The sequence below is a fragment of the Heptranchias perlo genome, chromosome 25 (genome assembly GCF_035084215.1).
Source record: "Heptranchias perlo isolate sHepPer1 chromosome 25, sHepPer1.hap1, whole genome shotgun sequence".
NCBI classification, from domain to species: domain Eukaryota; kingdom Metazoa; phylum Chordata; class Chondrichthyes; order Hexanchiformes; family Hexanchidae; genus Heptranchias; species Heptranchias perlo.
The window spans coordinates 44,384,069-44,404,957 of NC_090349.1; the positions used below are offsets into that span (position 1 = coordinate 44,384,069).

The window sequence follows — 20,889 nt, forward strand, 5'->3', positions numbered from 1 at the left end:
TGTGACAGCTGCTAATACACTATTCCCGAAAACTGATTGTTTTGCTTTGCTTGGTTCAATTAGAAGTTGAGCAATCTTAACGGATCCTCAGACTAATTAGAAGTGAGTCTAACTTTCTTTTTTGTATGCTTTTAAAAATAATAGCTACGTAGGAACTTGCATGTGACATTCGATGCTGACGCATACTAATCGTGCATATATAATACAGGAGCGCGCACACACACACACATTTATATTGCTAGCGAATCTCCCGTGGCATTGCTCATGATCTTAGCAGATCCTCGGTCTAATTAAAGGTTAGACTGACATTTTTTATTTAAAATCCTTGGACATAAAATGGTAGAGTGCACGAGTGGGACTGATGTCAGGACGCACGACTGTACAAAGAGTGATTAATACCTGGAGTGATCATCTGAGCAGGGACAGTGGGGGCAAAAACGCTGGAGGCAATTAGATGCTGGAACTCTAGGTTTCCATGGAGGGATGGGCTGAATGGCCTCCCTCATTGTAAATATCCTCACCTCCCACTGGCTCCTCCACCTTTCTCCTAGCCAGCAGCGTAACGTCATACTCCGAGTACTGACTAATCAACTGAATCACCAGCCTGCCCTGTACCTTTCCATCCAAAGTCTGCAGAACAGATCGGAATCAAGACTCACCTTTAACAATTCTCGGGGGAAGGTGTAATGCTCTTCTTCCTCATATTTGAAAAGAGGCCATCTTCCTTCCGCCTGAACAAACTTCATCAGGGTGCAGAGCGCCACTTCCTGGAGGGGAAACAGACGGAAGGTGAAGGTTTTCACCATGAGGCAAAAATTCAGCACAATGGGCTGAATGGCCTCCTTCTGTGCTGTCTGATTCTACAATTCTATTACACCAACAACACTTCCTCCTTTCCATCCAAAAAAAAAACACGCTGTCCCAGAAAGCAGCCAGAGGTGCGGGATCTGCTGCAGACAGAGGTGGCTAGATCGCAAGATTTTTGAGCCGGTGCAAATGAGTTTGTCTTTAAGAAAACACCAGATGTTTTTCGACACTACAAAATAAAAATGGACAGCCTGTTTAAAATAAAAACAAACGGTGGCAGCTGAGAAAAGGGGCCATGAGGCTTTGCGAAGTCGGCGTTAACAATTCAGGAATAGGCTACACAGCCGGTAAGTCAGTGTATCACAGAAATAGCATACGGTCAGCTCATCCCGTCTGCGTATGAGGCGATCTTAAGGGGAACTTTAAACTTGATAAGTGACGTGCTGTCCTCCGCCTAGGTTCTCCAGACTAATTCAAACGTCAAACTTTTAAATGTTCTGAATTATTCTGCGTGCAGAGCGTTATTGTAGATTTTACCACTTATTGTTTATGAGCACAAAGCAGGGTCACCGTACAAGATTCCATAGAGTTGAAGAGATCTCATGACCTCAGGATGTCCCAAAACTCTTTGCCTCCAATGAATTACTTTCGAAATGCAGTCGCTGTTGTTTTGCAGGGATACCCGGCAGCTAATTTGGGCACAGCAAGGTACCACACACAGCAAGGAAATCTGTTTTTTGATGGTGTTGGCTGAGGGATGGATGTGGGCCAGGACAGTGGGAGGATTCCCCGCTCTTCTTTGAAAAAGCACCTTTTACGGCTACCCAAGAGGGCAGCCAGACCCTCGGTTCAAGTCTCATCCAAAAGAATGCACCTCCGACAGTGCAGCACTCCCTCAGCACTGCACTGAAGGGTCAGTCTAGATTATCTAAAGTCTCTGGAGTGGGGCTTGAACCCACGACCTTCTGATTCAGAGGCGAGAGCGCTACCCACTGAGCCACGGCTGAAACTAAAGAGTGTAGAGTACAGGTTTATATATATATATATATATATATGAGAGACAGTGGATTTACAAGTTGCACATATTGTGCCTATTGGAAACAATAGCTAGTTAGTTTCAGTAACCTGGTGAGTATATCTTTCCTTGACTACCCACTGAGCCAAGTTAACACCAAACTGACAGGTAGCATTGCTGAACTCAGTGAGACAAAATTGGATTTGAATTCTGTCGTGAATTGCATTTGGCTGCTTCAGGGTCATTTTCCTGTAATCCTCAAAAATAAAACACAGGTAAAATTGGACTGGATTGAAACTATAACCAAACTTGTTCGATTTCAATAACTGGATCTACGTTTTATGCTTCCACCCACCACAATTCAGTGCCAACTGTGCAAGCAGCTGGCGCAGCACCAGCTCACCAAGATAGGGTGAAAAGCCTGGGCACCGTGCCAAGATAGAAGCCCCCCACGGGAGTTACACAGGACGAATATCATTCAAAATACATTGGCAGATAACGCAGGATGTTTAACGGTTTGATAGTATCATTGTAGGCAAAGCACAGGAGGTCGTCATTCGGCCCGTCGGGCCTGTGCCGGCTCTTTGAAAGAATTAATCATAGAAAGTTACGGCACAGAAAGAAGCCATTCGGCCCATCGTGTCCATGCTGGCTGAAAAAGAGCTATCCAGCTTAATCCCACTTTCCAGCACTTGGTCCATAGCCCTGTAGGTTACGACACTTCAGGTGAACATCCAAGTACTTTTTAAAATGAGTTGAGGGTTTCTGCCTCTACCACCCTTTCAGGCAGTGAGTTCCAGACACCCCACCACCCTCTGGGTGAAAAAATTTCTCCTCAACTATCCAGAAAGAGCTATCCAATTAGTCCCAATCCTCTGCTCTAGCCCTGTAAATGTTTTCTTTCCCTTCAAGCATTTATCCAATTCCCCTTTGAAAGTTATTATTGAATCTGCTTCCACCGCCCTTTCAGGCAGCACATTCCAGATCAGAACAACTCGCTGCGTAAAAAAATGTTTCCTCATGTCGCCTCTGGTTCTCTCGCTGATCACCTTAAATCTGTGCCCTCTGGTTACCGACCCTTCTGCCACTGGAAAGTTTCTCCTTATTTACTCTGTCAAAACTCTTAATGATTTTGAACACCTCTATCAAATTTCCCCTTAACCTTCTCTGCTCTAAGGAGAACAACCCCAGCTTCTCCAGTCTCTCCACATAACTGAAGTCCCTCATCCCTGGTATCATTCTAGTAAATCTCCTCTGCACCCTGTCTAAAGCCTTGACATCCTTCCTAAAGTGTGGTGCCCAGAATTGAACACAATACTCCAGTTGAGGCCTAACCAGTGATTCCTTGCTTTTGTACTCTATGCCTCTATTAATAAAGCCCAGGATCCCATATGTTTTTTTTAAAAACAGCCTTCTCAACTTGTCCTGCCACCTTCAAAGGTTTGTGTATGTGAACCCCCAGGTCTCTCTGTTCCTGCACCCCCTTTCAAATTGTACCATTTAGTTTATATTGCCTCTCCTCATTCTTCCTACCAAAATGCATCACTTCACACTTCTTTGTGTTAAATTTCATCTGCCACGTGTCTGCCCATTTCACCAGTCTCTGTCCTCCTGAAGTCTGCTACTATCCTCCTCATTGTTATTACATTTCTGAGTTTTGTGTCATCTGCAATCTTTGAAATTATACCCACTATACCCAAGTCCAGATCGTTATTATATATCAAAAAGAGCAGTGGTCCTAATACTGACCCCTGGGGGACGGCACTGTATACTTCCCTCCAGTCTGAAAAACAACCGTTCACCACTACTCTCTGCATTCTGTCCCTGAGCCAATTTTGTCTCCACGCTGCCCACTGTCCCTTTAATCCCATGGGCTTTAATTTTGCTAACAAGTCTATTATGTGGTCGATTATGATGTTTATTTTAGGACTCAGAACCTGGGAGAAAAGAGGAGAGCAAGCAGCAATCACATTTAAAGTCCCTCTCACTGACAGGTGGGCAACACTGTTCCCAGGTACTTACTTTGAGCTGATCAAATTTTATTTCCGAGAGTACTATATTTTCCCCTGGATATCAGAACAGACTTAGGTTAATCACCCATCCATGTTATGGCCGATCAGTTTTTTTTTAAAAGCTGGCTGTCCATTTTTTTCTAATGTAAACCAGCCAGCAAAAAAGTCTGATTTTCAATGTTTGCTCGCCCTTGTTTTTGTCTAGTTTTCAGTGATTTTAATTTTTAATCCAGTATTATGGAGCTAACGCTAAAATATTAAAACCGGGCATATTTGAACTATTCCTTCAGAACGACTTGGACTTGGAAATAAAGTACAGAGCCACTAGAACAGGTAGGAATAAATATACCCCCACATCAGTTAAATGTTGAAATAATTTGCCATATTACAATTTTTAACGAGTTATTTTCCTACGACAGTCCAGTTTGGCTTTTGATACAAGGTGCCAACTCCAGAGCAGGAGTAGGAAATTCAACGTCCCCGTCGCCGGGAAACTCAACGTCCCCGTCGCCGGGAAACTCAACGTCCCCGTCGCCGGGAAACTCAACGTCCCCGTCGCCGGGAAACTCAACGTCCCCGTCGCCGGGAAACTCAACGTCCCCGTCGCCGGGAAACTCAACGTCCCCGTCGCCGGGAAACTCAACGTCCCCACCGCCGGGAAACTCAACGTCCCCACTGCCGGGAAACTCAACGTCCCCACCGCCGGGAAACTCAACGTCCCCATCGCCGGGAAACTCAACGTCCCCATCGCCGGGAAACTCAACGTCCCCATCGCCGGGAAACTCAACGTCCCCATCGCCGGGAAACTCAACGTCCCCATCGCCGGGAAACTCACCTGCACCTGATCAGACTTGTGTATCATCAGATTTAATATCTGCTCAATACAACTGTTATAGCGATGCCTCATCCAGATCTTGTACTTCTTCTCCGCATTGTAGTCAGCTGAAATTAGATAAAACAGAAGTGTTACTTCTGTAGGTTTGCTGCAACTTCCAGAGTAACCCGGAAAGATTGAATGTGTATTTATATAGCGCCTTTCGCATCCTCAGGACGTCCCAAAGCACTCCACAGCCAATGAACTACTTTTGAAGTGTAGTCACTGTTGTAATGCAGGAAACGCAGCAGCCAATTTGTGCGCAGCAAGATCCCACAAACAGCAATGTAATAATGACCAGATAATCAGTTTTAGCGATGTTGGCTGAGGGCTAAACATAGGCCAGGACACCGAGGAGAACTTACCTGCACTTCTTTGAAATAGTGCCGTGGGATCTTTTACGTCTATCTGAGAGGGCAGACGGGGCCTCGGTTTAACGTCTCATTCGAAAGACGGCACCTCCGACAGTGCAGCACTCCCTCAGTACTCGCACTGGGAGTGTCAGCCTGGGTTATGGACTCAAGTTTCTGGTTTGGGGCTTGAACCCACAACCATTAGACTCAGAGGCGAGAGTGTTGTCCACCGAGCCATCAGCGATCCGTAACAGTCTTATCTGATTGTGTACTGCCCTTGATGCTATGAATCAGGTTACACTGGGCTGTCAGCCTGGATTAGGTCTGAAATGGGACTTGGACCCATGATCTTCTGGCTCAGAGGCGAGAGTGCTAGCTGGAAACTAGATAAGTACATGAGGGAGAAAGGAATAGAAGGATATGCTGAGAGGGTGAGATGAAGTAGGGAGGGAGGAGGCTCGGGTGGAGCATGAACACCGACATAGGCCAGTTGGGCCGAGTGGCCTGATTCTGTGCTGCAGTTTCGACCTAGCTCGCTGTAACGCTGGGCCACAGCTGAAAGAACGATTAATTTTCTATAAATCTGTTCCTTAACATACACCTCCACAGAGTAACTGAAGACAGCGCTCCCCGTTGAACAGTATGACACCAGAATGCAAGATGAACACTAGTCTACATCAGCGTGTGTGTGGGCGACACTCCATAAATATCGATACGCCCCCAGTGACCCCGTGTCTGAACTTCTGACAGACAAGTGTCGGGTGCCCAAAGGGCAACAGCACTATCTTTGCAGAAAGTGTTTATTAGTATACAGCAAAATACGTCACACAGGCTATCGTCTCAACTCTAGTACACTAGAATACGCTTTTTGTGTGTCAGATATTGTGTTATATTGACCCAGCTTTTTGCTGTCAAAATAACGATGGGCTAATGCCACTCGCCGTTATTTATCTGTAACTTCAGGCATGGAGCAAACGTGCGGTTAAATTCTATTATCCAGAAGTTGCTGTCTGAATTGCGCTGCTCCACAATTAGCTTCACGAAAACATCATCTCGCTGTCTGCCTGACCAATGAAATGGCATTGAATGGTGTGAAGTTGCTGTGTTTGCGCGGTAGATACGAACTAAACTCACCACAGAAAGTTAAGTAGTCATTTCTAGTCTAAGTAATGCCTTTTAACGATGTGATAATTGTTAATTACTGCCAAACAACCTCTCTGGCACCGAAAATTAACTATTACAAAGTGTGGAGTCTCATTCCTTCAGCTTTTAATTGTTGTTGGAGATTTTTTAAATTGTCAAATTTTAAATGAAAACTTTTTTTTTTACTTTCTCTTTGTCTCCTCTCTCTCTCAATCCAATCTTTCTTTCCCTCTCTTTCTGTACCTGATTTGATATTGAATTCACTCACTCTAATTTACACTTCCTTCTCAGTCCTTACGCTGTTAATTTCACAATCCTTCAATCTGATTGGTTAAGGAGTTGCTTGCCCTGTTCACTCAGGTCCCAGATGCCCTGTTTCACACACTCACGCTGGAGCTGCAGGGTGCAGGGGACAAGTCTAACTAACAGCAGACACTGTCAGATGCCCTGCTGCAGCAAAATCTGGCCCAACAGCTTGCCCGGTCAGGTGCAGACTGTTCACGAGAGCTGGATCCAGCGAGCAAAGTCAGCCTATGAAACGGTTACTCATTTAAATTCATCTTGTTCTACTGATAGAAACATAGAAAATAGGAGCAAGAGTAGGCCGTTCGGCCCTTCGGGCCTGCTCCACCATTCAAAATGATCATGGCTGATCGTCTAACTCAGTACCCTGTTCCTGCTTTATCCCCATATCCCTTGATCCCTTTAGCATTAAGAAATATATCTATCTCCTTCTTGAATACATCTAATGACTTGGCCTCCACTGCCTTCTGTGGTAGAGAATTCCACAGGTTCACCACCCTCTGAGTGAAGAAATTTCTCTTCATCTCGGTTCTAAATGGCATACCCCGTATCCTGAGACTGTGACCCCTGGTTCTGGACTCCCCAGCCATCGGGAACATCCTCCCTGCATCTAGTCTGTCTAGTCCTGTTAGAATTTTATATGTTTCCATGAGATCACCTCTCATTCTTCTAAACTCTAGTGAATATAGGCCGAGTCGACCCAATCTCTCCTCATACGTCAGTCCTGCCATCCCAGGAATCAGTCTGGTAAACTTTCGTTGCACTCCCTCCATGGCAAGGACATCCTTCCTCAGATAAGGAGACCAAAACTGCACACAATACTCCAGATGTGGTCTCACCAAGGCCCTATATAACTACAGTAAGACATCCCTGCTCCTGTACTCAAATCCTCTTGCAATGAAGGCCAACATACCATTCGCCTTCCTAACTGCTTGCTGCACCTGAATGCTCGCTTTCAGCGACTGGTGTACAAGGACACCCAGGTCTCGTTGCACCTCCCCTTTTCCCAATCACCATTCAGATAATAATCTGCCTTTCTGTTTTTACAACCAAAGTGGATAACCTCACATTTATCCACGTTATACTGCATCTGCCATGTTCTTGCCCACTCACCCAACTTGTCTAAATCACATTGGAGCCTCTTTGCATCCTCCTCACAGCTCACATTCCACCCCAGCTTTGTATTGTCTGCAAACTTGGAAATGTTACATTTAATTCCCTCATCCAAATCATTGATATATATTGTGAATAGCTGGGGCCCAAGCACTGATCCCTGCGGTACCCCATTAGTCACTGCCTGCCACCCGGAAAAAGACCCGTTTATTCCTACTCTCTGTTTCCTGTCTGTCAACCAATTCTCAATCTATGCCAGTATATTCCCCCCAATCCCATGTGCTTTAATTTTGCACACTAACCTCTTGTGTGGGACCTTATCAAAAGCCTTCTGAAAATCCAAATACACCACATCCACTGGTTCTCCCCTATCTATTCTACTAATTACATCCTCAAAAAAACTCCAGTAGATTTGTTAAACATGATTTCCCTTTCATAAACCCATGCTGACTTTGTCCAATCCCGTTAATGCCTTCCGAGTGTTCTGTTATCACATCTTTTATAATCGATCTGACTGAAAAGTTAATTTGAGTCTCATTTCATCTCTTCCAATTTATAATTTTGTAATCCTCGATGAAGACCCCCCACTTAACCTTTTCTCCACACTGTAGAAGTTAAGCTTCTCTAATCTTTTCCCCTAGCTCATGTCACTTACATTTGGGATCATTCTCGTTGTTTTTCTCTGCACTCTCCCCAATGCATGCGAGTCCCTTTTCAAATGTGACAACACTTTTACACAGTGTTCCATGTGAGGCCGGACTAGTCTGTCCAGCTGTGGCCACCAAGACACAAGGGAGAGACAGTGAAGCCTTGCAGCAAATGTCCTTTAATCTGTGGGGATTGGGTTTCAGCTCAGCCCAAACAAACAGGACAAATGGCCCCTCTTTGCCAGCTGTACGGATGAAATGGAAGGGGTGATCTAACTGAAGTATTTAACATGATTAAAGGATTCAATAGGGTAGATCGGGAGAAATTAGTTCCTCTGGTGGGAGAGTCCAGAACAAGGGAGCATAACCTTAAAATTAGAGCTAGGCCGTTCAGGGGTGATGTCAGGAAGCACTTCTTCACACAAAGGGGAGTGGAAATCTGGAACTCTCTCCCCCCAAAAAGCTGTTGAGGCTGGGGGTCAATTGAAAATTTCAAAACTGAGATTGATAGATTTTTGTTAAGCAAGGGTATTAAGGGTTATGGAACCAAGGCGGGTAAATGGAGTTAAGATACAGATCAGCCATGATCTAACTGAATGGCGGAACAGGCTCGAGAGGCTGAATGGCCCACTCCTGTTCCTATGTTCCTAAATTTGTGTGACGGGCTCCAATGAGCAGGGTGCACAGCTCACCATAAAATGCCGTCACTGGGCTGCTCCGCTGGGATTGGGCAAGAATTGAGGGAGTTTATTGTACTGCCCATGGCTGTGTTTGATCTTCACATTGAGTTCTCAAGTTGGAAAAGTGTGGCATTTCCCTCTGCCAGAATCCTTCATCCCAATGAGTCAAACAAAACAATGCGAAAAAAATATCCTACTGAGCATGTTTTAACCTATAGACTCATTGAGTAGGATTATCACATCACCATTTTAAGTTCCAATGAAAGGTCATCAACCTGAAACATTAACTCTATTTCTCTCTCCGCAGATGCTGCCTGACCTGTCAAGTGTTCCCAGCATTTTCTGTTTTCATTTCAGATTTCTCACATCTGCAGCATTTAGCTTTTGTTTTACCATTTTACTTCAGCGTACTGTAGAAATCTAACAAACAGTTCACACAAGCCAACTGAGAACAGTGCGTATGCAGAATAATCTCTCCCAGTGCTAACCTGTGAACAAAATGATTACAACGGTCTTTGGGTCTGGTGCTCGATCACCGTACCAAGTTGTGATATCCCAACTGCAAAGCCCAGACAATGAGTAAGGGCGAGGAGCTCTGCCCAGGATTCACAGGCTCTGTCGTCAGAGACACCCTGTAAAATCCAGCACGGTCTCCGAAAATTACTGCAGAACGCGGCATCCAATGGGCTCCGTGCAAGATGAACAGCTCCAACAATGCAGAGCTTTACAGCTGGAACATTCCAGATGTTCCTGTCGCCAGTATATCACTATATAAGCTCTTATTTCCCTCTAACTGAAACTATACCGGTCTTCCTTTCAAATCACGGTAGAAACCAAGACCCTTTCCCCAATTAGCAGTCCCGAAGGACCTGTGGCTGTCTCTCCGCCTCCCAGTGAGAATGCAGACGTGTCTCCATTTTCATTGGGTTGAATGGTGACTGGCCCCTTCTTCCTTGCTGATCTCCGTGTAGCCCCCAATATCTCGCTGACCCTGCTTGTAGAAGCAAGTACTCCGACAAGCAGCCTGAGTGTTTACTCCTTACCTGACAGAGCCTCCGCTTCTCCGGGCAGCTGGCCAACAAAAAGTTCTCCTTGTTGCAGGAAGGTGCAAAATAACTTGCTGCAGGTTCTAATAGCAGTGAGGATTTCGGCTTCCTGATCAGCCTAATGAGAAACACACACAAACTTATTGTCAATAAATATTAATACTGTCAACCTTGGCCACTGATAGTCTTCACGCAGTCTTTACAGTGATGAGTTGTACTGATGTGAAGAACTTGCATTTATACAGTCCCTAAAAGTGTTTCACAGCCAATGAACTACTTTCCAAATATAACCATAGTTGTTTTGTAGGCAAATGCAGCAGTCAATTTGCAGACAACCATGTAAAGAAAGAGCTTCATACAGCACCTTTCATGACTTCAGGACGTCCCAAATCACTTTATAGCCAATAAAGTACTTTTGAAATGTAGTTCCTGTTGTAATGCTGGAAATGCAACAGCCAATTTGCGCACAGCAAGATCCCACAAACATCAATGAGGTAAATGACCAGTTAATCTGTTTTAATGATGTTGATTGAGGGATAAACATTGGCCAGGTCACCGGGGAGAACTCCCCTGCTCTTCTTCGAATTGTGCCATGGGATCTTCTACATCCACCTGAGAGGGCAGATGGGGCCTTGGTTTAACATCTCATCTGAAAGACGGCACCTCCAATAGTGCAGCACTCCCTCAGTACTGCACTGGGAGTTAAAACAGCAAAGACTGTCGAATCCAGCCACATACTAATGGAGCAATTGCAACAGGACATCAGAGGACCACGATCGCCAATAGATAACTGGAACAAGAAATCAGGACCTCGGAATGCGGGTCACAGTGAATTATTCGTGTGTAAAAAAGGAAAATTAAAAATAGATATTGATATGAAAGATTCCACATTCTGTGCAAACATACTTCAGACAGTTACTTTAGTTGGACATTCATGAGATGAATTTGGGGTTTGCGCTGTTCCCAATTTCCCCTTCAGAAGTTAGACAGTCTGCTGTATTATGATTTAATCCCACAGCAGAGGGTGCCATTTCTACAGTGTATCTGTAGGACTCTTGAATTTCACTCCAATGGGGTAGCTGTACAAGATTTACTGTATTTCACAGAAAGTAAAATCTGTTCCACCTGCCCAGTGAGCACCTAATGCAAAACCTCCCTCCTACTTTAACCTGTAGAAATACATTTAAAGTTATCATGTTGTCCCTCTTTTGGATCAAAAGCCTCACTCCCAGCAGTTCAAGGCAATTAATCGCATGTGAAGTGGGACATTTCAGAGAGACAAGGTCGAGGCCCAAAATAAATCACAAGAGCAGATTATCTGGTCATTTGTCACATTGCTGTTTGTGGGATCTTGCTGTGCGCAGGTTGGCTGCCGCCTTTTCCCCTCATCACAACAGTGACCGCACTTCAAGGGTCTTTGGCTGTGAAGCGAATTTGGGGCGTCCTGAGGACGTGAAAGGCGCTATAGAAATGCAAGCGTTTCTTTCAAATCCCCCTCTCCGAACACACACGGCCCAGTCTGTGCACTGAGTGGCGGCGGCGGCGTTCAATCTAACGACAGCCCCAGGGTCCGGGGCCCCCTTAGGCCGGTCCGGGGGCCCCTCACCTCCACACCCACTCCACCCACCTCCAGCCCCTCCAGGATGTCGAACACCGTGTTCGCATTTTTCCTGCTGCCCAGCACCAGCTCCAGCTGGGCCTGGGCCTCGGCCTCGGCCTCGAGTTGCGGCCCCGCCGCTCTCCGGTCGCTCGTGTCTCTCCCGCTGGGCGCCGCCATCTTTCCCCCGGGGGGGGGGGGGGGGGGTTGTCCTGGTGATCACGTGCGGCGGAGCGGCCAATCGGAAAGCTGGGAGGGGGCGGAGCCTGGAAACACACACGCCCACTTAAAGGGGCAGTCCCTTCAATCCTGCAGCTGGGCTGATTGGCTCTTAAAGGGAAGGGAAGGTTTTCCACAGAGGATTGGGCCGAATCGCAATGTCCAAAAAAATCCATAACCCAAATTTAACAAAAGAGGAATTTCACTTATCAGATCATCTGTTTTTTCAGTGATGTTGGTTGAGGGATAAATATCGGCCCCAGGACACCGGGGAGAACTCCCCCTGCTCTTCTTCCATTAGTGCCGTGGGATCTTTTCTGTCCACCTGAGAGGGCAGACGGGGCCTCGGTTTAATGTCTCATCGAAAAGACGGCACCTCCGACAGTGCAGCACTGGGAGTGTTGGCCTGGATTTTGTGCTCAAGTTTCTGGAGTGGGACTTGAACCCATGACCTTCTAACTCATGAAATTTAATGCAGAAAAATGCGAAGTGATACATTTCGGTAGGAAGAATGAGGAGAGGCAATATAAACTAGAGGGCACAACTCTAGAAGGGGCACAGGAACAGAGAGATCTGGGGGTATATGTGCACAAATCGTTGAAGGTGGCAGGGCAGGTTAAGAAAGTGGTTAAAAAAGCATACGGGATCCTTGGCTTTATAAATAGAGGCATAGAGTACAAAAGCAAGGAAGTCATTGTGAACCTTTATTAAACACTGGTTCAGCCACAACTGGAGTATTGTGTCCAGTTCTGGGCACCGCACTTTAGGAAAGATGTGAAGGCCTTAGAGAGGGTGCAGAAAAGATTTACTACAATGATTCCAGGGATGAGGGACTTCAGTTACGTGGATAGACTGGAGAAGCTGGGGTTGTTCTCCTTGGAACAGAGAAGGTTGAGAGGAGATTTGATAGAGGTATTCAAAATCATGAAGTGTCTAGACAGAGTAGATAGAGAGAAACTGTTCCCATTGGCAGATGGGTCAAGAACCAGAGGACACAGATTTAAAGTGATTGGCAAAAGAACTAAAGGTGACATGAGGAAAAATGTTTTTACACAGCGAGTGGTTAGGATCTGGAATGCACTGCCCGAGGAGGTGGTGGAGGCAGATTCAATCATGGCCTTCAAGAGGGAACTGGATAAGTACTTGAAAGGAAAAAATTTGCAGGGCTACGGGGATAGGGCGGGAGAGTGGGACTAACCGGATTGCTCTTGCAATAGAGTCGGTGTGGGCTCGATGGGCCTCCTTCCACGCTGTAGCCTTTCTATGATTCTACGATAGGCAAGAGTGCTACCCACTCAGTCACAGCTCACACATAATGAGGGGCTGTGGGTAGTTTATATCCAATAGGTAGGATTGTGTTACAAGTTCAAGCAAACCAAGCACATTTCTAGAGAGATAGAATTGGAAAGCGGAAAAGTTATTTTAAACTTGTATAAAACCTTGTTTAGACCACACTTGGAATACTCTGAACAGTTCTAGTCTCCGTATTATGAAAAGGATATAGAGGCACTGGAGAAGGTGCAAAAATATTTACTCGGATGATACCAGAACTGAGAGGTTAGACCTATCAGGAAAGATTGAGCAGACTGGGGTTTCTTTCTCTAGAAAAGAGAAGACTGAGGGGTGACCTGATCGAGGTCTTTAAGATTATGAAAAGGTTCGATAGGGTAGATGTAGAGAAGATATTTCCACTTGTGGCGGAGATCAGAACTAGGGGCCATAAATATAAGATAGTCACTAATAAATCCAATAGGGAATTCAGGAGAAACTTCTTTATCCAGAGAGTGGTGAGAATGTGGAACTCGCTACTACAAGGAGTAGTTGAGGCAAACAGTATAGGGTACGGTAGCATAGTAGTTATGTTACTGAACTAGTAATCCAGAGACCTGGACTAATAATCGGGAGTCATGAGTTCAAATCCCGTCACGGCAGCTGGGGAATTTAAATTCAATTAATTAAATAAAACCTGGAATTAAAATACTAGTATCTGTAATAGTGGCCATGAAACTACCGGATTGTCATCAAAACCCATCTGGTTCACTAATGTCCATTAGGGAGGGAAACCTGCCGTCCTTACCCGGTCTGGCCGATAGGTGACTCCAGACCCACAGCAATGTGGTTGATTCTTAATTGCCCTCATGAAATGGCCTAACAAGCCACTCAATTGTAAAATCTCGCTTAAAAAAAGTCACAATAAGAATAAAACTGGACGGACCACCCGGCATCGGATCACTAGGCACCAGTGCACAACAAAGGTCAAACCAAGCCCAGTCAACCCTGCAAAGTCCTCGTCACAAACATCTGGGGACTTGTGCCAAAATTGGGAGAGCTGTCCCACAGACTAGTCAAGCAACAGCCTTGCATAGCCATACTCACAGAATCATATCTTTCAGCCAACGTCCCAGACTCTTCCATCACCATCCCTGGGTATGTCCTGTCCCACCGGCAGGACAGACCCACCAGAGGTGGCGGTACAGTGATATACAGTCAGGAGGGAGTAGCCCTGGGAGTCCTCAACATTGACTCTGGATGTCATGGCATCAGGTCAAACATGGGCAAGGAAACCTCCTGCTGATTACCACCTACCGTCCTCCCTCAGCTGATGAATCAGTCCTCCTCCATGTTGAACACCACTTGGAGGAAGCACTGAGGGTAGCAAGGGCACAAAATGTACTCTGGGTGGGGGACTTCAATGTCCATCACCAAGAGTGGCTCGGTAGCACCACTACTGACCAAGCTGGCCGAGTCCTAAAGGACATAGCTGACAGACTGGGCCTGCGGCAGGTGGTGAGCGAACCAACACGAGGGAAAAACTTACTTGACCTCGTCCTCACCAATCTACCTGTCGCAAATGCATCTGTCCATGACAGTTTTGGTCGGAGTGACCACCGCACAGTCCTCGTGGAGATGAAATCCCGTCTTCACACTGAGGACACCATCCAATGTGTTGTGTGGCACTACCACCGTGCTAAATGGGATAGATTCAGAACAGATCTAACAGCTCAAAACTGGGCATCCATGAGGCGCTGTGGGCCATCAGCAGCAGCAGAATTGTATTCCAGCACAATCTGTAACCTCATGGCCCGGAATATTCCTCACTCTACCATTACCAACAAGCCAGGGGATCAACCCTGGTTCAATGAGGAGTGTAGAAGAGCATGCCAGGAGCAGCACCACGCGTACCTAAAAATGAAGTGCCAACCTGGTGAAGCTACAACTCAGGACTACATGCATGCTAAACAGTGGAAGCAACATGCTATAGACAGAGCTAAGCGATTCCACAACCAACGGATCAGATCAAAGCTCTGCAGTCCTGCCACATCCAGTCGTGAATGGTGGTGGACAATTAAACAACTAACGGGAGGAAGATGCTCTGTAAACATCCCCATCTTCAACGATGGCGGAGTCCAGCACGTGAGTGCAAAAGACAAGGCTGAAGCGTTTGCAACCATCTTCAGCCAGAAGTGCCGAGTGGATGATCCATCTTGGCCTCCTCCTGATATCCCCACCATCACAGAAGCCAGTCTTCAGCCAATTCGATTCACTCCACATGATATCAAGAAACGGCTGAGTGCACTGGATAAAGCAAAGGCTATGGGTCTCGGCTGTAGTGCTGAAGACTTGTGCTCCAGAACTAGCTGCGCCTCTAGCCAAGCTGTTCCAGTACAGCTACAACACTGGCATCTACCCGACAATGTGGAAAATTGCCCAGGTATGTCCTGTCCACAAAAAGCAGGACAAATCCAATCTGGCCAATTACCGCCCCATCAGTCTACTCTCAATCATCAGCAAAGTGATGGAAGGTGTCGTCGACAGTGCTATCAAGCGGCACTTACTCACGAATAACCTGCTCACCGATGCTCAGTTTGGGTTCCGCCAGGACCACTCGGCTCCAGACCTCATTACAGCCTTGGTCCAAACATGGACAAAAGAGCTGAATTCCAGAGGTGAGGTGAGAGTGACTGCCCTTGACATCAAGGCAGCATTTGACCGAGTGTGGCACCAAGGAGCCCTAGTAAAATTGAAGTCAATGGGAATCAGGGGGAAAACTCTCCAGTGGCTGGAGTCATACCTGGCACAAAGGAAGATGGTAGTGGTTGTTGGAGGCCAATCATCTCAGCCCCAGGGCATTGCTGCAGGAGTTCCTCAGGGCAGTGTCCTAGGCCCAACCATCTTCAGCTGCTTCATCAATGACCTTCCCTCCATCATAAGGTCAGAAATGGGGATGTTCGCTGATGATTGCACAGTGGTCAGTTCCATTCGCAACCCCTCAGATAATGAAGCAGCTCGAGCCCACATGCAGCAAGACCTGGACAACATCCAGGTTTGGGCTCATAAGTGGCAAGTAAGATTTGCGCCAGACAAGTGCCAGGCAATGACCATCTCCAACAAGAAAGAGTCTAACCACCTCCCCTTGACATTCAACGGCATTACCATCGCCGAAAACCCCAACATCAACATCCCGGGGGTCACCATTGACCAGAAACTTAACTGGACCAGCCATATAAATACTGTGGCTACGAGAGCAGGTCAGAGGCTGGGTATTCTGCGGCGAGTGACTCACCTCCTGACTCCCCGAAGCCTTTCCACCATCTACAAGGCACAAGTCAGGAGTGTGATGGAATACTCTCCACTTGCCTGGATGAGTGCAGCTCCAGCAACACTCAAGAAGCTCGACACCATCCAGGACAAAGCAGCCCGCTTGATTGGCACCCCATCCACCACCCTAAACATTCACTCCCTTCACCACCGGCGCACCGTGGCTGCAGTGTGTACCATCCACAGGGATGCACTGCAGCAACTCACCAAGGCTTCTTCGACAGCACCTCCCAAACACGCGACCTCTACCACCTGGAAGGACAAGGACAGCAGCACAGGGGAACAACATCACCTGCACGTTCCCCTCCAAGTCACACACCATCCCGACTTGGAAATATATCGGCCGTTCCTTCATCGTCGCTGGGTCAAAATCCTGGAACTCCCTTCCTAACAGCACTGTGGGAGAACCTTCACCACACGGACTGCAGCGGTTCAAGAAGGCGGCTCACCACCACCTTCTCAAGGGCAATTAGGGATGGGCAATAAATGCCGGCCTCGCCAGCGACGCCCACATCCCATGAACGAATTTAAAAAAAGTATAGATGAATTTCAGGAGAAGCTAAATAAACACATGAGGGAGAAAGAAATCGAAGGATATGCTGATAGGGTTAGATGAAATAGGGGGGGGGGGAGGAGGCTCGTGTGGAGCATAAACACTGGCATAGACCAGTTGGATAAAATTAAAATCTTACAATTCAGCATAACAAGCAGCACAGCTTGCAGAGAATAATGGTTAATTGCATCATGCATCAAATGTCAATTTGTCCCTATTCCCAATATTGTTTCGGATTCCCCATCTTTAGAGTGAGAAAACACTCCCCGTTGTAAGTGGCCCTGCCTCCGTCTAACGTTTCTGATAGCACGTTTACACACACATAATGCTTTGCAGCCAACAAAAGCAGGAATAATCCTAAACTGCAAATTACAAGCTTCTTGTGTTTGCGTCAGCACAACTTTATTCACGCATCTTTTCCTGCGCCTCCCATTTTAAAGTTTGAATTACATCCGTCTCAATTTTAGATCACACCTACACTGTCTGCACTCAGACACGGGGCAGGGAAACGCTGACATCGGCCCAGGTATTGGTTCTCCTGCTTGACACAATCCAAATTAGGCACGTTCTATGATGCAGTTTTCCTGTCATACACCGTTAACTTAGGCGAGTTTATACTTCTCCCTCTAAATATCCCACAGAATGTGATTCTGCCGATTCGGTAAAGACTTGGGTCGTTACATCCATGATAAGTAAGGATAGGGTAAAAATCGAGGTTTACTCTTGGCCCTAACTTGGCCCATTGGGTGAATAGTAGCGTATCTCAGATTGTGGATTGTTGATTCAGGTGAAACTTCAACCCTGACATTTGTTTCCCCATTTTCCCTTAGAGCAACAGACAAGGTCGTAGTCCCTTAACATATCCGGGACTTCACCTCGCATCAAAAACCTGAGTGTTTGATCAATAAATGAAAGCACAGAAGCTCCGTGTGCCGTACAAATGGTTGCTTGTCCTATTCCCTTTCCTCGCTTGTTTCACTTGTCTATCATCTCATTTATTTTATCCTGTGCCTGAGTGAAAAACTTGGCAATGTTGTGCATGTTATAGACGGTATATTGTTCTTCCTGTGCTCATTGTTCGCGTTTAGGATTGGTGCATCAACCAGCTTGGCTCGCGCATGTTCATAATGACCTGTATGCTTCTTTACAGCCTCAACATCTATCAGATTCCAAATTGACATTACTGTTCCGAATACCCGCTTATTGCACCTACCCATTCCACAGCATCCGACTGTAATTGTCTTGTCCTGAAGATGCTCTCCTCTGGTCTAGTTTCTACCCCCGTTGTGTTATCTATCACTCTCTACATCTCATTCCCATTTTATCTGCATGTCTCTTGTGGGCATTTACTACAATACCATAAATTGGACATTATTCATTTATGGCACATTTTAAAGTTTGTAAGTCCCTGTCATATTATACTCCACAATAATAAATGTTATTAATACCACACTGTCCATTTCACTGTATAATTCTCCAAACTCCCTTTAGTCTTGACCTTTTTATTAAAAAAAATCAGTGCTACAATTCTTCCTGTGAATTTATAAAACCTGCTCCTTAATTAAAAATGCACTTCCATAAAGACCCTAATACCCTAAAGTTACAGGTATGACTCTCCCAATCAGATGCACATGAACTCTGCCAAATAAATTTCAGTGTAAATAAACCTAGAATACTCATCTTTAATTTAAAATATACGACCAATTTTCAAATTCTTTTAGTGAAAGCACAAAAGTTTTTTATTCCCCCCCCCAACTTCTAACATTCTACAGTCCCACAGGTATATTGTATTCACATCTTCCAATCCTCAAGATAACTCCAATTTAAAACATTTAGACAGCATATGCTTATAGAAAACATAATGGAAATGTTTCTCTTCAATGACTGGAACAACAAAGGGTTAATACTACTTCAGTTCTGTGAAAAGATAAGGAGCAGAGCCAGCTGCTGCCTTTGACTGCACACACACACACACACAGACTTTTAAAGAAACAGTACACTCAAACTAAAGAAAAAATCTAACAGTCGTAAAAGATAGATGGAATCTTCCCTTTTCATCTTTTTCTCCTGTTTTAAATCTTTATCCTTTATTTCTAAACTCAATTTTCAATCTCTTATATTTCCTACTTAATTCAATTTTATATCGATTTAAAATCTCATGTGGGAAAGACCATTTCTCAGGCTTGTATTGGCTCTCCTGTTTAAAAGTTTTCTCCTTCTCCTCCGATGCTGGAAGGAGTCTCTTTCTCAGTTCAGTTCCTCGGACCGCTACGACTGCCTCTTTCCCTTCTGGTCTTTTACTCTATAACATGCTTTGGGTTTGCTTAAAGGATTTTTTGATATCTGCATCTTCCATTTTGCAGTCCTCATCTAAGCCTTCACAATTGACTTTATGCTAACCATCAGCTCCTTGTGTCATTGTGTTGTCTGGGGAGCGATAGTTCGCAGCCTCCTCTGCCAACCTTTCTCCGTCTATCTTGTCTCTATCACCAGCCGCTTGGATCATTGTACATATACTAGCTCTCTTAACTCTCAACTATTCTTGGAACCGTTGTATCTGTTTCAGTCGTTGGTTAGGCAGGAGGGTTATTAATTTATTTAATTTTTGTTCCACCACTCCTGGCTTTTGGAGAGTCATGGTCCGATTTCCCTCATTGTTTCTGTGCCGGGGGGTGCTCTACAATGCTCCGGCAGTCTACAGTGTAAAGACCCATTCTTTGACATTGAAAACACCTGTCGTAACAACCTGCCCTTTCTCCCATGACTCCTCGCATTACAGCAGCCATCACAGCCCCTTGTCGGCTCAATTTGCCCCATAACCTGACTCATGAACTTACGCTGTGTGATTTACTGAATTTATGGGTTGACACACAATCTCCTTTAAAGCCCCTCTACAGTTAACAAGTTCAGACTCTAGTCTCCCGTTTTTCCTCTAAGTCTCTCTCTCTCTCTCTCTCGTAGTATTTTCTGACTCTGATGTCCTTGTGCTGTCCCAGTTTTAGCCACCAACTGCAAACTCTCCAGCCGTCAGTCATTCTTTCAGCCCCTCGCTTTCGTCTGTCTCTTAATTTCCGTCTTTTTTGTCTGACTGTTTTCTATTTTCCTCTTTTAACTGTTTTATTCATTCCTCACTCTTAAGTGCACAGAAGTTGGCCGCCAACAAGGGTCCTTTTTACCAGCTCTCACCATCGTCTTTTTATTTCGAAATTGATCCTCGACCCGTTCTTTGGCCGTGTGCTAAGCCTCGTCCTTCTCCACTATTCTGGAGATCAATTCGAAAGGTTCCTCAGACCCCTTTAGTTTCTTTTCTAATATTTCATGGACACTTGCCATGATCACTTGTACTAAAACAATCACTTCCAGAATTTGAACAACTCGTGTCGTTTGTAATCAAATTAAGTCTGTCGATTTTAAAACTTATTTTCTTTTAGGTGCTTGATTTTATGTCAACACAAAACATTGATCGGTCACGTCCTGCCGGCGTCGCCATTTTGTAACAGATTCGGACGTGACGCCAAATGGTAACCAACGTCTCATTTATTACTAGTCAAATCAAACACGTAAGAGTACCCAATATTAAAAGACAGTAATAAGAGATTAAAACAATATTATCTAATTTGATCTCTGGGTAGAGTTCGTAATTAAGTTGGCGGTGTGGTCGTTTCTAGTTTTCTGACAGCTGGGTGGCCTTCTCAGTATTCTCTGCCCCGAGCTCAAAAAAGGTTGGGTTTTTAAAGTCCCCCCGCCCCGATCCTCACACCATATATGGAGTTGTTATTGATAAGACCCTTATAAATTAAAAGGTTGTTTTTCAAAGAATTCAAGATGGTCAGCTTGTTTTAACATTACTGATCTAATCACAAGACCCTTTTTGTAAGGTTGTTTTTCAAGGTGGCCGGTTTGCTTAACTGCACTCGTCCAGCTATCT

General features: G+C 45.5%; 1 protein-coding gene across 1 annotated transcript in view; it reads right to left on the reverse strand.

Moving 5' to 3' along the window:
• noc4l (nucleolar complex associated 4 homolog) overlaps nt 1-11,774 on the reverse strand; it is a 39,907-nt gene extending 28,133 nt beyond the window's left edge. The window contains exons 1-4 of the mRNA XM_068006171.1: nt 11,621-11,774; nt 9,991-10,111; nt 4,670-4,776; nt 660-767 (exon numbers count right to left, since the gene is read on the reverse strand). Of these exons, the coding sequence (XP_067862272.1) occupies nt 660-767; nt 4,670-4,776; nt 9,991-10,111; nt 11,621-11,770 (486 nt within the window). The 5' untranslated portion in view covers nt 11,771-11,774. The remainder of the gene's footprint in view (nt 1-659; nt 768-4,669; nt 4,777-9,990; nt 10,112-11,620) is intronic.
• Nucleotides 11,775-20,889: the final 9,115 nt, after the last annotated feature.